At 31.8% G+C, this 15,035-nt stretch overlaps 1 protein-coding gene across 1 annotated transcript in view; it reads right to left on the bottom strand.

Moving 5' to 3' along the window:
• Positions 1 to 442: 442 nt before the first annotated feature.
• The window catches only part of LOC100159361 (rho guanine nucleotide exchange factor 17), a 78,798-nt gene continuing 64,205 nt past the window's right edge, over positions 443 to 15,035 (bottom strand). The window contains 16 exon segments of the mRNA XM_029490268.1: positions 443 to 2,056; positions 2,561 to 2,731; positions 2,961 to 3,135; positions 4,388 to 4,536; positions 4,610 to 4,677; positions 4,905 to 5,117; positions 5,657 to 5,760; positions 5,844 to 6,121; positions 7,311 to 7,402; positions 7,757 to 7,979; positions 8,473 to 8,564; positions 10,260 to 10,573; positions 13,487 to 13,579; positions 13,699 to 13,815; positions 13,891 to 13,995; positions 14,063 to 14,140. Of these exon segments, the coding sequence (XP_029346128.1) occupies positions 1,824 to 2,056; positions 2,561 to 2,731; positions 2,961 to 3,135; positions 4,388 to 4,536; positions 4,610 to 4,677; positions 4,905 to 5,117; positions 5,657 to 5,760; positions 5,844 to 6,121; positions 7,311 to 7,402; positions 7,757 to 7,979; positions 8,473 to 8,564; positions 10,260 to 10,573; positions 13,487 to 13,579; positions 13,699 to 13,815; positions 13,891 to 13,995; positions 14,063 to 14,140 (2,505 nt within the window). The 3' untranslated portion in view covers positions 443 to 1,823.

Here is a 15,035-nt window from a genome sequence, read left to right as displayed (position 1 = left end):
TTTTTTCCAGTAACTAGGCATGGAAACACTACCTACTTAAAAGTTTCATAAAGCCATTTAGTAGTAGGAAATAGAGTTTAGACTGTACCTACTTTGACGATGAATTTTTTTATGAGTGTATAATTAACCACTAAAGAATCATAAATAGATGACCATACAATAATGTCACGTAAATATTTTGACAAATAGCTACGCTCGAAATATTTTTTCAAATGCGATGATATAACGTAACTTTCAAATATAATACCTCAACACTATATATAGAAATGTTATATCCCATAACATTATCCTGTACCAAAGCCCACCGACATTCGGTAATATTTTAAATATTTATTTTTTTAAATACAGTTCCCTAAAAACAATACTAACAATTATAAATAAATAATACTCGGAACAATATTATAGGTAGGTTGTGGGTAGGTTTTGAAAATGTCAACATGTAATTCAAAATGTTTAATTATATTAACTTTGTGTAGTATTAATTAGGTATACAATAACAATTTGGTAACAAATAATTACATAATAACTTAAAAGTCAAAATCTTAAGATCCAACTCTACTTGACATATAAACAAAATAAAAATAAATTAGGTATCTATATTTTAGTTAATAATATAAACATTAATTAAACGGGCTTCAGTACATAATTTAAAGTTAAAAAATTAGGAATACTGTACCTGATATTCCTAAAGTAAATACCTACATGTATTTCTCACTGAACAAAAATTAGCTAAAACTTAACTCCAAATTACATTTGATGTATATACTTATAGCTAATAAAGGAGTTTAATTTAATTTTACAATATTTATGAATTTAGTAAAATTATAATATAACTTATTAATATTTTAAATTTATTTAACACAAATTTAAGCATACGACTATAATAATTTATTATGATAAATATAATGATAATAATAATAGTAATAATAAGAAAATGACAAAGAACGATAGGTAATGAAAATAAATGGCAATAATAATGAGAATTTATAAACAACAAAATATTCAATATAATTAATAAATAAATTATAATTTACGAAAAATCACGAAAAAAATGCATCGTAATACCGTTAATAACTCCCTATAATTGAGGAAACCCTAATAATAACATCAACGCGAAATATGGATAGGGAGTTAGGGGGTTTGACACAGTAAAATGTTGGCAAACCTCTGTATCATACATCCATACAATGGCACCAAAGCGGCAAAGCCACCATAGAAGCAAATACTGAAATATGTACGTTACCCTCGCGCAAATACGAATACAATAGTGTGTGTAAGATTTTTTATGGGTAGTTAAGGATATACATACATGTGCGCTAGTTACAGTATTGATATCTGCTAATAACTAACAAGTAATAATACAATAAATTATCGATTGAATGGTAATACACTAATACTACGTTGATCGCGCTACAGTGACGCCGACGACGATACATCTACAAAATATTAGACACACCGATCCGGTAGGTATACTTTGTATTGTTATGTAGGAACGGATTTGAACCAAATAAAGAATGATTCCGTTCAGAGTTATTGGCTCTATTGACCCATCTACCAACCCAACATAGTTTAAAAGGATCAAGTAAACTGATCTGAGTATTATGCTCAGCGCCACTGTGACCGCTTGAAGTAGATATATATCTGTCCTATCTATATGCATAGTGCATACGCACATTCGTCTTCACGCAATATCGGAGAAACGCGTTATAAACTAAAAATGTATATAATATCGATCTGCAGAGGTGGTGGTCCACGAACGATCTTTAAACCAGAGACTATAATGTATTTGAGGACTGCGTCTCCTACACTGGATCCGCGTCCCATCACACGTGCCACAGCAACAGGTGGTTGGTAGAGTCCTCGCGACCAGCCACTTCCGACGCGGCCGTCGACCGGAAATCCTCGTACCCGTCGCCGCCCGATATTAGCAACAGCTTGCCGGACGAGCTCATCTTCCTCTGGTTCAACGATTGCCGTCGCTGTTTGGAAAAGTTCTGCGGCAAATGGCCGACCAGAGTCAGGAACCGCACGTGGCCTGTGTGACCGTGTGGCACACCTGTAAAAAAAAGTAAAGAGTATATTAATATAACAGACAAATACTCAAATACATTTAGGATAAATTATAATTTCGTTTTACTGCCTGTCTTGTAAAAATGTATTTTAATAATGATTTTACAATTGCATGAAAAAAAAAAACATTTCAAATACTTTTAACAAATTGTTGAATTCAAAGTACATAAATATTTAACTATTTTTAAAAGTTTTAATTTTAAAACATAACTACTTATCTTGCATACCTATACTATATTTAAACAGCTACTTTTATATATATTAAACATTGAGATTCTTGATTTGTTAAACTACTAACAAACTTATTATACTGTAATTACTGTCTAACAAAAATAAATTCCGTGCCCTTTTTAATGTCGACCATTTTCTACGAGATGATCCTATAAGACTTTTCCATTCCATTCCCTCCCCACACAGCACACACATACTTTAGAGATAACATCGATGCATGTTTGATAATGTCTTATACATATACTTAGTAATAACTAACCAATAGGAACAGGGAGTGTGACGAGTTTGCCGGTGTTCGCGACCACAGCCGGTATGGACATGGTCAAGACGACGCCCGCGCTGGTGCCGATCCACAATAGGTCTTTGACCGCCAACAGCGACGTCACTCTAAGACACGCCGCTTTGTGTTGCCTTATGATGTCGTCGCAGCCTGCAAAAGGCAAACGGTAAAAAATGCGATAAAAAAAAAAAGAAAAGAAATGGACTATTACAATATATTATATTGACATTAGTCGTATATTTTACCCATACATAAGATTATTATGTCGCAGTTAAACGATCGCAGAACTATATATAATATCGGCACGACAACACACGACCGGAAAACGGTGCGACACACATTATATGTATATAATATAGGTAGGCAGGTCTATACTTACTCGACAGCATTTTAGTGACGGCCGGTGCCGTGTTTACTTCGGCCAGAATTTCGCACGTGACCGAGTGGACGAGCCGGAGCACGGCCGAGTTCTGCAGAGACAGCCACACGCCCATTCCCGACACGACCAAGTTGGTGATCGATCGGTTCGAGTCACCACCGATCACGAAAGAATGCTAAAAACGATAAACGGGTAAGTAACCGCTTCCATATAATATCACTCACATATAATAGGTACACTGTGGGTATATATGCACACGTATTATATATATATATAATATAATAAATATGTAGGTATAGTAGTCGTGCGAGATAAAGGTATAGGTTATGGGCCAGGTGGGGTGGGGAGGGGGGCAGCGGAGGGGTTGGGGATTAAGAGTTTGTAGGTCAGGTTAGTGACCACGCACAAAATATGTGCGCATCGTCATACTGCAGAAGTATATATAGTGATATTAACCGAATAATATGTCAGTGGTGATTAGCGAATGCCGACCAACCAAATGTTGAAATGTGTATGTAATGTCAACTATTATATTAACTATAGGTGTGACGTATATTCGGAGCTTATACAACAGGGATGGCGAACCTTTTGATCACTGCGTGTCAAATCAAAATGTTTGGTTTGATTTTATTTGCCTCGCGTGTCAGAAACTTTGCAGACCTTTTTTTTTTTTTAGTCGTCGTGTAAAGCATCCGAAACTATGTGTTGACTGTCGAATGATATATTCCAATAATAAGTTAAAGTTAGTTTCAAATCATCAATAATTTTTTTGGAGTAAAAATGTAAAAATTATGAATTATATTTTAAATTGACGTGTCACTCCAACACACGCGTGACATAGGTTCGCCATCACTGTTATACAATAATGTTGAAACATGAGATACATCTAACAGTGGTATGCTAAGTACATCCTGCAGTACCCATCAACTGCCCTATACGCATGAACATATTTTAAGATTCGCACCATTGCAGTTTTCAAAGTATTATTTAAACCATTTTAATAGTTTTGAATTTAAACTATAACTTAATAATTGTTTAAGTTTTATTTGTAGATACAGTTTTATTATTATTATTATTATTATTATTAGGTATACTGAACATATTAATATTTTATAATTTATATATGTCGACAATAAGTATGCATATTGTCATGTATTTTCTATAGTAATTGACCGAATATAATGATTTTTTTATTCAAACACAAATGCGTTTAAATATTATTAAACATTTAAAAACAAATATTCAACATTCCGAGAATACTTTAAAAGTTTAAGGATATATAATTGGTAGCATTTATATGTTTTTATCCTAATACTATAGTCTAAGCCTAAGGCAGTTGCATTATGAGTTGGAAATTTACAAGACATCATTGAATAACTGTAATTTTTTTGAGGACAACTTTGACCTTTGTCATTATTTTTACTCACTTGAAATTGTAACGTGACCGTGTCAAATATCTTAACAGTATTGTGACATGAACACCAGAGCTTATCGCCAACAGGTAACATTTTGGAAACCGGGATGGCAGCTGAACCAACGTTGATGGTCACCGGATCCGATGTATTCCAACTACCGTCTAGAAGGTGTAAGATATTGTGTTTGTTTATAAACATTGACACTCAAATATCAATATATATTTGTATACTTACTCGTGTCTGGGTAGTAGATGCAAATATCGCCATTTGCTAATGAAACATAAACGCGATTGTTGAGATATCTATTAAACAGAAATAGTTTTATTATAATTTCATATTTTGAACAGTATAATATTAAATTAAGATAAGTAATACATAAAAAATACTCAATTATAGTTTTTAAACAAATCATTGGTCCTTTTACCTTTTTAAATCACTTATAATAATATAATATAATACATTGTTAAATTGTATTATATTATTATACAATTTATATTAATGGTTCACTCCATTTTCATGTTGCACTTACATGATACAATGCACCGCAGACCCGTGTTGAATTTTAACTTTATTTCGTTTTATGCGAATGTTGTCCATCGAATTGTACACGTGTATGCATCCATCCTCTGTACCCAGCCACATGGTTGGCTCACCTTCGAAGTCCACAGGGTCCGTGGGGTACATTCCGTCAGGGACGCGATCGTGACCAGCGTCCTTGTCGTCATCCTCTTCACTCGACGAGCTGTGTGACAAACCAATATGAGTATACTTATACCGGAACTACTGTAGCATTACCAACATCCTACGACTAATGCTAGTTTAAGGATTGAATTTTCTCAGTAGATAAAAAAAAGCTGCACATATAATATTGTTGTGCACAATTAGTCTTTCCCAACACAATTATTTTTTATTTTTTTATACTTCTTACAACTTTTAATGGTAGAAAATAAAATGAATACGGTATTCAAATATTTTAAAACATATTTTCTGGCATTCTTTGTAGTGAAATTATTAATAGGTAGTCATCATTGGTTTGAACTTTGAAGTACAATTTTATTCAATTATATCTTACATATAATTTGATTTTGATATGTTAAGTTAGGTGATGAATACACCTATTCATAAAAAAGCAAATTTCGAGCCACCTTTATGCAAACAGTGCATCGCCGTTGGAGGTATCTCATTTTCCTCCAATTTTAGAATTGGCACAGCCTATATACGATTCTTGAGTACAACGCGTAAATCGTTAATGGTTTTCTGTAAACACATAACGCTCATTACCTGTCCAATTTGATGTCCGGCCCGGTCTGCTCAGCACAGTCTTCGATCGATATACTGATCTCTGGATTACTGCTCTGGTCGTCCTTGTCGGCACTGTTGGCTGACTGATCAGACCATAGTGGAGAAGAAAATTGAAAAAATTTAAATTATCATCACAGTATATTTTTATAAAACACTTGCTACAGACAGTGCACATATGAGCGACTTACTCGATGCGCTGCGGTGCCGGTATCGAGGTGACACACAATATGCGTGCGTTACAAACGCCGTTACACGAAGTGACCGTCGGCTCGGGGTAGAGACTCAGCACGCACACTTGGCCAACGTACCCGTCACTGTTGCAGACCCACACGTCTCTTTGGTTCAATGCCGGCGCTGCACACGTAAACTGCAAGCCAGCCCGGGTCTTTCGTATGGGTACCGGGCCAACGAAATCAGCATTCGGTCTCCGGTCCGTGGACAGGACTGAAATGCACGAAAAAAAAAACGGTGAGCAACGTGTTTCCAATCGCGACAGATAGGAATTAAATACGTTCAAAAGTATCCAAAGAATGTGTATATTATGGGGATGGCGCAAATTATAGCGTTGTATGACTATAACTACCGAACGTTTTATCCACAAACCTATACATAATGTATTTATACTGCTTGGAATCGAAGCATAACCTACAATGAAATAGTCTCTTCACGCGTCTCGTAATCAATATACGATAATACTAGCGGATCCCGTGTACTTCGTTGCCAGTTAAAAGTGCCAACTCTATGTTTCAAGCTTTGTTCAATTTGTCATTTAATATTCGGTGAATGGTGTTCAAAACTTAACATTTTTCATCGATCATCTCGAATATCAAAATACTCATGCAAGCACCACTTTAATGCGAATTTTGGAAGATGATTTCTTGATGCACAATATTACACGGTGGTGCGAAGGTATTGTGAAAATTGCAATCCTTAAGCTATCATTATTTAGGCTCTACTACGTCTACGTTGATCAATCAGTGAGTCAGTCAGGACACATTCGTTCATAACAATATATTATTATAGCCATCCCTCCCAGCGTTCCCGCGAGACACGCTTGTGATTATGCAAGAAGTATATTTTATCCTGCTTGTATCATGCGGTGGACCCCGCGAGGTGCGTACGTAATTATGAATATTTTATTAACACGTTGTTTATGATGTGTAGGTTCCCAGGTCGAAAAACTAGAGTTAGGAATACCATTTTACTAAGTTATATTATGGTTTTGACAAAATACAATATACAGGTCTAAAATTACATTCAACATAACTAATAGTAACATTAAAATCAACTAAAATATATTATTATTTAATTATTTTGCTGGACAGATGACGCCACTGTTTTATTTTTGCCATCCAGATTTCCTACTTTTTCGGTGGATTTTCCTAAAAAAAATTTTCATACAAACCTTGTCCTGACAATTAAAAAGATAACAGAAAAAAATATCAGCCAAATCGATCAAGGCGTTCTCAAATTATGGCGTAACCAAGAGAAATAGGGATTCATTTTTATATAGATTATAGATTATTATATAGCTTTATTGTGCTCATATAAATGCATAACGCAGAGAATGACCTATGTACGTATCAAGTGCATTATTGTTGAATTACTAATTTGCCTATATTATTGTACTCACCGAGTTTTTGTTTGGCCTCGTTAAATGACTCTTCCCAGTTTGCTCGTTTTTCTGGTTTCGAAAACATTATTGACACGGTCTCGGTACCATTCCTAAAAAAATATTAGTAAATTAAACTTTCGTCCCCTTTGCTCTTGTGATTTTTCAAATCGAAATTTATTTCCCCTGTTCAATAAGTAATAACTACTAGTTAAGTTGTTACTTGTTATATTACATATTATAACAACTTAATGTACTTTTTACTTTTCATGTTGACCTTTTGATTGAATAATATCAATTTTTATGGATTTTCTTTCTAAAGAAATATTTTTATGCATAATTTAGCCCCTAACAGTTTTCATCGACAATATATAATTTAAAACAATCGTTTCCTTATTTTGAATTTCCTATGTGCACACAATTATATAGGCGCCGTACCTACGCTGCACCGTCAATATTCTGTTTACCTGGTGTGCAAGTTCAGTTCTAGATAACATAATTGAGTGTCACTGGCTTGCCGTTCCGACAGTTGTTTGTTGAGTGCACTGAGCATATCTTTAATCGAGTCTTCCAGGTGACTGTGCGGACAGTGCAACATGGAAACCATATCTGTCATTTGCGTCAGTGTGGAGACATCTTCCGACAAATACTCCATCTCACGAAGCATACGGCGAACGTTTTCATCTTTTACTGAAATACCATCGAGTATTTAATTATTTATAATGGAAAATGTATAACTTCAAACGTACAAGTTATATTATCTCCTATTAAGTATACAATGTATCTGCATGAATGCGTCCTATAACAATGTTACATAACAGTGTTATTCTGATAGTTGCATTATCAGTCTTTAAAATAATAAATTTGAATCAAATAATTTTAACTTTATTCTAGTGAATAAATAAATAATAAATTTGCAAACATTAAGCAGATTTTTTTGAATTTATTTGAATCAGCAGGTTTTTGTGTACCCTTTAAATTCTAAAAAAATAATATGTAGGTAAATAAAAGCATATTATAAAATATGTATTATGTACGAAATATTGTTTTAATTGATCATGGAAAACTTGAAATAAAAAGTTATTTATAATAAGTTATAAGTGTTTATAATACCTACCGATATACCTATTAAGTCTAAAATCGAATTTTTTAATTATTAAACGACAGTAATGTTAATTTATACCTTTAACTATTTCAACATCATCCAATGGTATCTTCATAAGTAACTTATATTTGTTTGCTTCTAAATTGCTCACGACGCTGTTTGGCGTAGTCCTGTAAAATGTCCAATAATAATATTTTACAGAATTCATTTCACAACATCTATTATAAACGTCTCATACTGTTTTTCTTGGCTCATTAGTGTGTATTACATTAAAATGCATGTAAAATTTTAAAATTTTAAATCTTATCAGAAATGTTTTCGATAGTCTTTTATATAATATATTTTGGTTGCGTGGTTTGTACCACCATCTAAGTAATCAGTACACTTTAAACGAACACATTCGTAAAAATAAACGCACTAATTCATTAATTGCACCGACTAACAACGGATACGAGATATTATTACACGAATAGATAGAAAAACGAATGGCGCAAAAAAAAACTAAAGAAGAATTAGGTTAACTAAAAATTTTCCGGATGCAAGTTACAAGCATCCCAAGTATTAATGCATAGTAATGTATTAATATAATATAACTAATTATATTTCAAATCATTATTGACTACCTATTGAGTACAATATATTACATTTACTAGGGAACCCACCACTCTATTTAAGTAAAATCTTAGAGGCAATTGCCTCTAAAATTACCGTTCACAACGGCACTGGGTAAATGCAACACTAATTGATTTTAAAATAAGCTCTGCAGTAGTGTTTACATCCTAACAAACGAAGCGATGTAAAAATAACTGATGGAGTTTTAAAACTTCTAAAAGTAAAAAAAAAATACAATTGGACAAATTATTCTTATAACCGGTAGGAATGGATCCTGGTACATACAAGCTACAGTTTCTTACCTAACGCCTAATAAACATATCGACTATTAACTAGGTACCTACTTAAATTGTTACAATGACACAATAAATGGGTATGAACTGATATACATAATATACTAAATGATACTCGTATACAGGAGTATATAGGAGAACACTTATCATTTACTATTACAAAACTATTAATGTTTATGAAAAAACATTTGTACGTAATTGTAAGTGGTTACAAAACAACATAATTGAAAATAAATTATATTTTTATCGCTATTGTTTTTTTTTAAATTTTTCTTTTTGTTATGACAATATGCATTTTTAATTCTTTATTCCAAAGCAGAATATTTTTCAATCATGGCTATCGCTATTGATATACTTAATAAATGTATTCTATTAAATTAATTTACTTATCAAATGATTTTTAAAATAGTTTGAAATATGTGTAAATGATCTAGAAGTTTTTTTACAGATTACCATACATCAATGTAAGTTGAACAACAAATAATATAATACTAATGTAACATTTAACTATTTAACTCCGTATTTGCAGTAAATATAACATTTATACAAGTGTGTCAACATATAATGTAGAGATTAATATGTTTAATTCGACAAGCCATTGATGTTATTTTCATTATAAACCAAGGATAATGTAGTATTCAACTATTCAACGTCTATCCAAAAAGTTAATATAATTCTTATATTATCTAATGTTGTTTTGAGTAAGCATCTCGTGTTAAACCTTGTGTATTTCATTCTATACAAACTCTTTGCTTTTAACAAATTCGTTAAAATATAAAATCAAGTATCAACTACAGATTTCGAACTGTGTGGCAAACATCACATTGAAAACTTCTATATCTGACAGATTCAAACTGTAGTAGTAGGTATAGAACACAACTAGAAAATAATTTTTCGAGATTTTTGCACCATTCACGTCCGGTAACTATTTAACCTTAAACATAATGGTGTGCCTCTTACGTGGATGGTTTACGTATGGTTCCGCTTTTTCTTTTAATACTGGTAACGATCAGCAAGTCGGAGAACAAGAAAAGCGCTCGTTCCTTACGGTTCATCGACTGCCCGGAAACGATGGTCACCAAGTCGTGTCTGAGGAATGTTCGGTCAGTGGCCGCCAAATGTATCAGTCCGTCGATCAAAGACTCAATCTGCTCCAGCTCCATATTGTCCTTTTCGGTGCAGTTGATTTTTACGGCCATTTCGTGCACTTGTTTTTGCGATTCGATCAGTGACTCGTGATCGGGATGCGTTGGATCAGTGTGTTTTAATAACGTCTGAATAAAATAAAGCAAAAACACTTATCGTTATAAATATGAATTACCTACTACACGTGGTTTTCAAGTCGTGCACGGGCCGGAAGACTAGATAATGTTTTAATAAATTAAAAAAGGAAAATTGAGTTGGGTTTTGATCTATAGTATAATTCAGTTTAATATAGGTATATTAACAATGTGGTAAATAATGGAGACAAACAAACGTGCATGCCTTTTATTGGTAGATGTTGAAATGACAACTGCCGAGCCCATTGAGTTAATGATAAATTATAAATAGATAAAAAGTAAAAATAACTACGAAAATTATATAATATAACAAATTACGTAATATTATGTTCGCTGAATGGTGGATATAGAGGTAGACGCAGACACATAGGAATATTGGAGTTTAATTTAGTTTCAATCAATTGTTAAGGACCTAAATGTTAAATTAATTGTAATTTGTTTGTTCAATTAAAACATTGGGATGTTGAAGTCCTACACTACGTATACCCAGAAAACCTAATATGTACCCATATTCATAGTTAACTATAACCATAAATTTGAAGTATATGAACGATTAAATCAAGTTTTTGTTATATAACTTTAAAATTATATTCATTAATTACTTAACAATTCCATGTTTGATCAAATTAACATCCAATATTTTGATAACCGACAAACAGTTCTTGTTAATATAATCATAGAAATGTTAATTAATAATTTTACTCTAAATATATTGTTAAATAGTATAATAATTTTTGTTATTAAAACAACAGAGTTTTTGTATTTTTTACAATTTTTTATTTTAATATTTACTAAAAATAACAAAATATGCTACATAATGTGGTTTTGAATTATAATTGTTGTTCGTCAAATTAAATAATGTGCGTTTAAAAGTTTAAAGTGCCTATAGTTATTTTAGCATTAATATAAATTCAGAATGCATTTGAGACTTTTGAATTAATATGTGATTTGTGAAATACACAAAATATATATTATAATATAGTAGGTACCTCTCCATGACTTTGGAGAGTCCAATAATCCTGGAGACTGTAGTAAATACATCACCACCCAAGTAAGAAAATAAATATAATATAATAGGTATGATGTACATACATATAGGTAAAATCATTATTTGTTATTACCTCACAAAATGGGGAGTACGCGAAACTTGTGACAATGCGAACCAATGTTTTTGCAGGCCATATGCAAAACTTCCAATAATAAAATACAATTCATAACGACTAGTTTAAAAAGTATATATTTTTCATACGTACCATACCCATGATAGGTAGTCCAATGTTTTAACGCGTATAGGAATGAAGGTAGGATATTTGTGAAGTAATTAATGTAGATATGATGGTGACCATCGGAAAAAATAACCATGCATTTTTAATCAAAAAATGCATTATCAAAAATCAATTATAATATAGTGTTGCCTTATATTATAATATATACCATACAACTTTTATAAATATAATAATAAGTTTTATTTTATTTTTTTAATTGATCATGAAGCTGTTTGTTTTTGTTTGTAGGGGAGGAAGTTATAGGTTTGTAAACACGCGTGTTTTTTGTTTGGCAGATTCTTTAGTGGGTACCCGTAGGTATCTGCCATGTCCGGGTGGGGTATGGTGGCACTTCTCTCCAGACACCGTGACTTACCCGAAGAAAGTGCCACCCGCGGCTGAGTTCGAACCGGCGCCGGTGTGCCTCGCAACCGACGCCTTAACTTGCTATGCGACTCTGTCCCGTAGTTTTATATTAATATAATTATTAAACTCAACTTAATTTATTAGTCAAAAACGCACTTACCCCAATCGCGGGCTTACCCCACCTAACCCTATATGTTGTTTTGATAATAAGTGGAATTAAAATTGGTCTAATCGTAAAACATTTATAGCTGTTGAATAAGCTCCAAAATAATTAAAAACTACTACCTTTAAAAGAACTCATTTTAACCGCATATAGGTACGTATTATGAAGTATCAACATCAAGCTTCTGCTAAGTGAAAATCTACACGCTATCTTAGTTATTTTAACACTAATTCGGACAAAATTAAATACATTTTTCTATCTGTGATAGGCACATACATTTAAAATCGGAGGTGTGACATTTTCTCCGGAAAAATAGGTACAATTTTAATTTTAGCTTATAATTTTAATATATCTTTGTTGATTAATTAATATTCATGACAAATTAGCTTTGATCATTTCTCAACCTTCATCTACCTTTGCTTTTGTTTGAAAATCTAATGTTTAATGTCCTAAAAACGTATATATAATTTGTCCTAATCCCCTTTTGAAGTAAAGTCCCTTAGTCCACATAGATCGCCTAGGTAGACTGTTGGGCCCCAAATTTGGTGACATGGTGTGGTGGAGTGGTATGCAGACTATGCATTGGTAATTAAAATATGAATTATTGCGCAACGCTGATCAATTTAGAGTAGGAATTATTACTTTTAGATTTAACAATATCTGTGCTAAGGGGATAAAACCGTGACTTAATTCACGAAATAAAAAATAAAAATTACATTAATGCTTATTTTTAAGTTTAAGCATATTTTATAATTTTTTAATGAAATGTTTATAGAGAATATTTTAAGGGTTTTTGCTACATATTTGATATTTCAAAGTTTTAAGAACCTAAAAATCGATTCTTTACAGTGATAATAATGACTATTTAACAGTAGTAATAATAATAATATACAATGACGTCTACACAAGTATATAATATGTATTACTTTACTAGGAAATTTAGTTATTATAGTTACATGAAAACATCAAGTCATCAACAATCAACAAAATAAATTCATAAATCACAATTAATGACGTTTTTCCTTTAAATATTCAATTGTATGTAGGTAATAGATATGAATAATTAAACTAATTAACCATAGTACCTAGGTATTTGATAAAAAAAAAAAATACCTGTATGAGAAGTTCATATCTGGGTATTCGCTGAACAGGCATGATGAGTAGTGAATCTAATGCCAACTTTCCTTTATGTTCTCGAGCTGTAGACTGTAATACAAAAATATACAGATAACATTTAATTTGTGTAAATTTTAAATTTATAATATGATTCTTGGAGAAACATTTTTTTAAAACGATCTACCCAATCTATAATTGTTTTTGCATACCTCTAAATATCTTGCAAATGCTGGTTTTGAATTGCAAGTCGATTTGATAGCTTCTTTGGCTTGCTTCCAGTTATTTATGAATGATGTATATGAATCTATCACAGGCTTTTTCGAAAACTATATAAGAAAAAAAAATCATACAAAATAAATTTCATGCCAGTTATATTATTACAAACGTTTCTCCCTACAAACCATTTCTAATAAGATATCACCGATTCTCTGATGTGCGTCCCAAATTTCAAGACGCTTATGTAGATCTTTTAGGAATTGTTCGTGCTCCATTAAAATGTTTGGTATCTAAGATCAGAGTACATTATTTTAATACGTGTAAAAGCATACGATATAATAAAAATGATTTATCTACCTGGTAAAATATCTCGTCAACCACTGACGGTTCAATTAGTACCGAGTTTTCGACACTTTTCAAAGGCAACAGGTATTTCTAAAATAAAAAATATATATCAAATGAACTATAATATTTAACGCTATAATCTAGATTCAATTTATAAATATATAGGTACCATTGAAAAGATTTGAAGAAACCAAAATAAGTGCAATTTTAAACTTTAACTATAGTTATCGTCAGTGGCTGATCCCGGGCGATGGAAAATCGCCGTAGTTTTCCTTTGTTTTACACTGTGTTAAGCCAATTTTGTAGCTAATTTTGGAACTTTTTGTACTTTTGCCCCCCACCCCCATGCTCCTCCCAAAATTAAGCCCTGAATCCACCACTGGTTATCGTCAAGTAATTTTTTTTAATACGGTGATATTTTATAATTTCTTTCAAATTTGTAATAATAAAGACTATTGTCAACATTATTTTTGGTCTCGGTATCATAATATTATCCGTTTATTATTTTATTATGTTATATAAGTAATATAATATATTATGTAATTAATTATATATTTTTTTAAATTGAATTCACTTAAGTTGATTTTCTTATCAAGTTATTAATTTGTATGGAATTTATTCCAAGGGATGTACTAAGTACTAGTTACTTATAACTTATAAGTTATATTTATTATTTAATATCAAACCTACCTATATGATCAATGAACGAAAATAAAATAACATGACGCTGTGATAAATCACTTACCTATATTGTAATGGATGTCAGCACATTGCTTGATTTCTCTCTCTGGTCCATCAATGTTTTTATATTTTTGAGTAATCTTATCGTGAAATCAACCATTACAACATTTATAGAGAATAATATTTTTGCGTGTCAACGCTTCGATTTGTGTATAAATGTAAGTACAAATACAATTTAATATTCAATTAAATTTACGAACATTTTATTTTTTATTTTTAAAGTCGAATATAAAATCAAATAATA

The sequence above is a fragment of the Acyrthosiphon pisum genome, chromosome A2 (genome assembly GCF_005508785.2).
Source record: "Acyrthosiphon pisum isolate AL4f chromosome A2, pea_aphid_22Mar2018_4r6ur, whole genome shotgun sequence".
NCBI classification, from domain to species: domain Eukaryota; kingdom Metazoa; phylum Arthropoda; class Insecta; order Hemiptera; family Aphididae; genus Acyrthosiphon; species Acyrthosiphon pisum.
The sequence above is the reverse complement of the archived record's forward strand: the minus strand, read 5'-3'. Positions and strand labels throughout refer to the sequence as shown.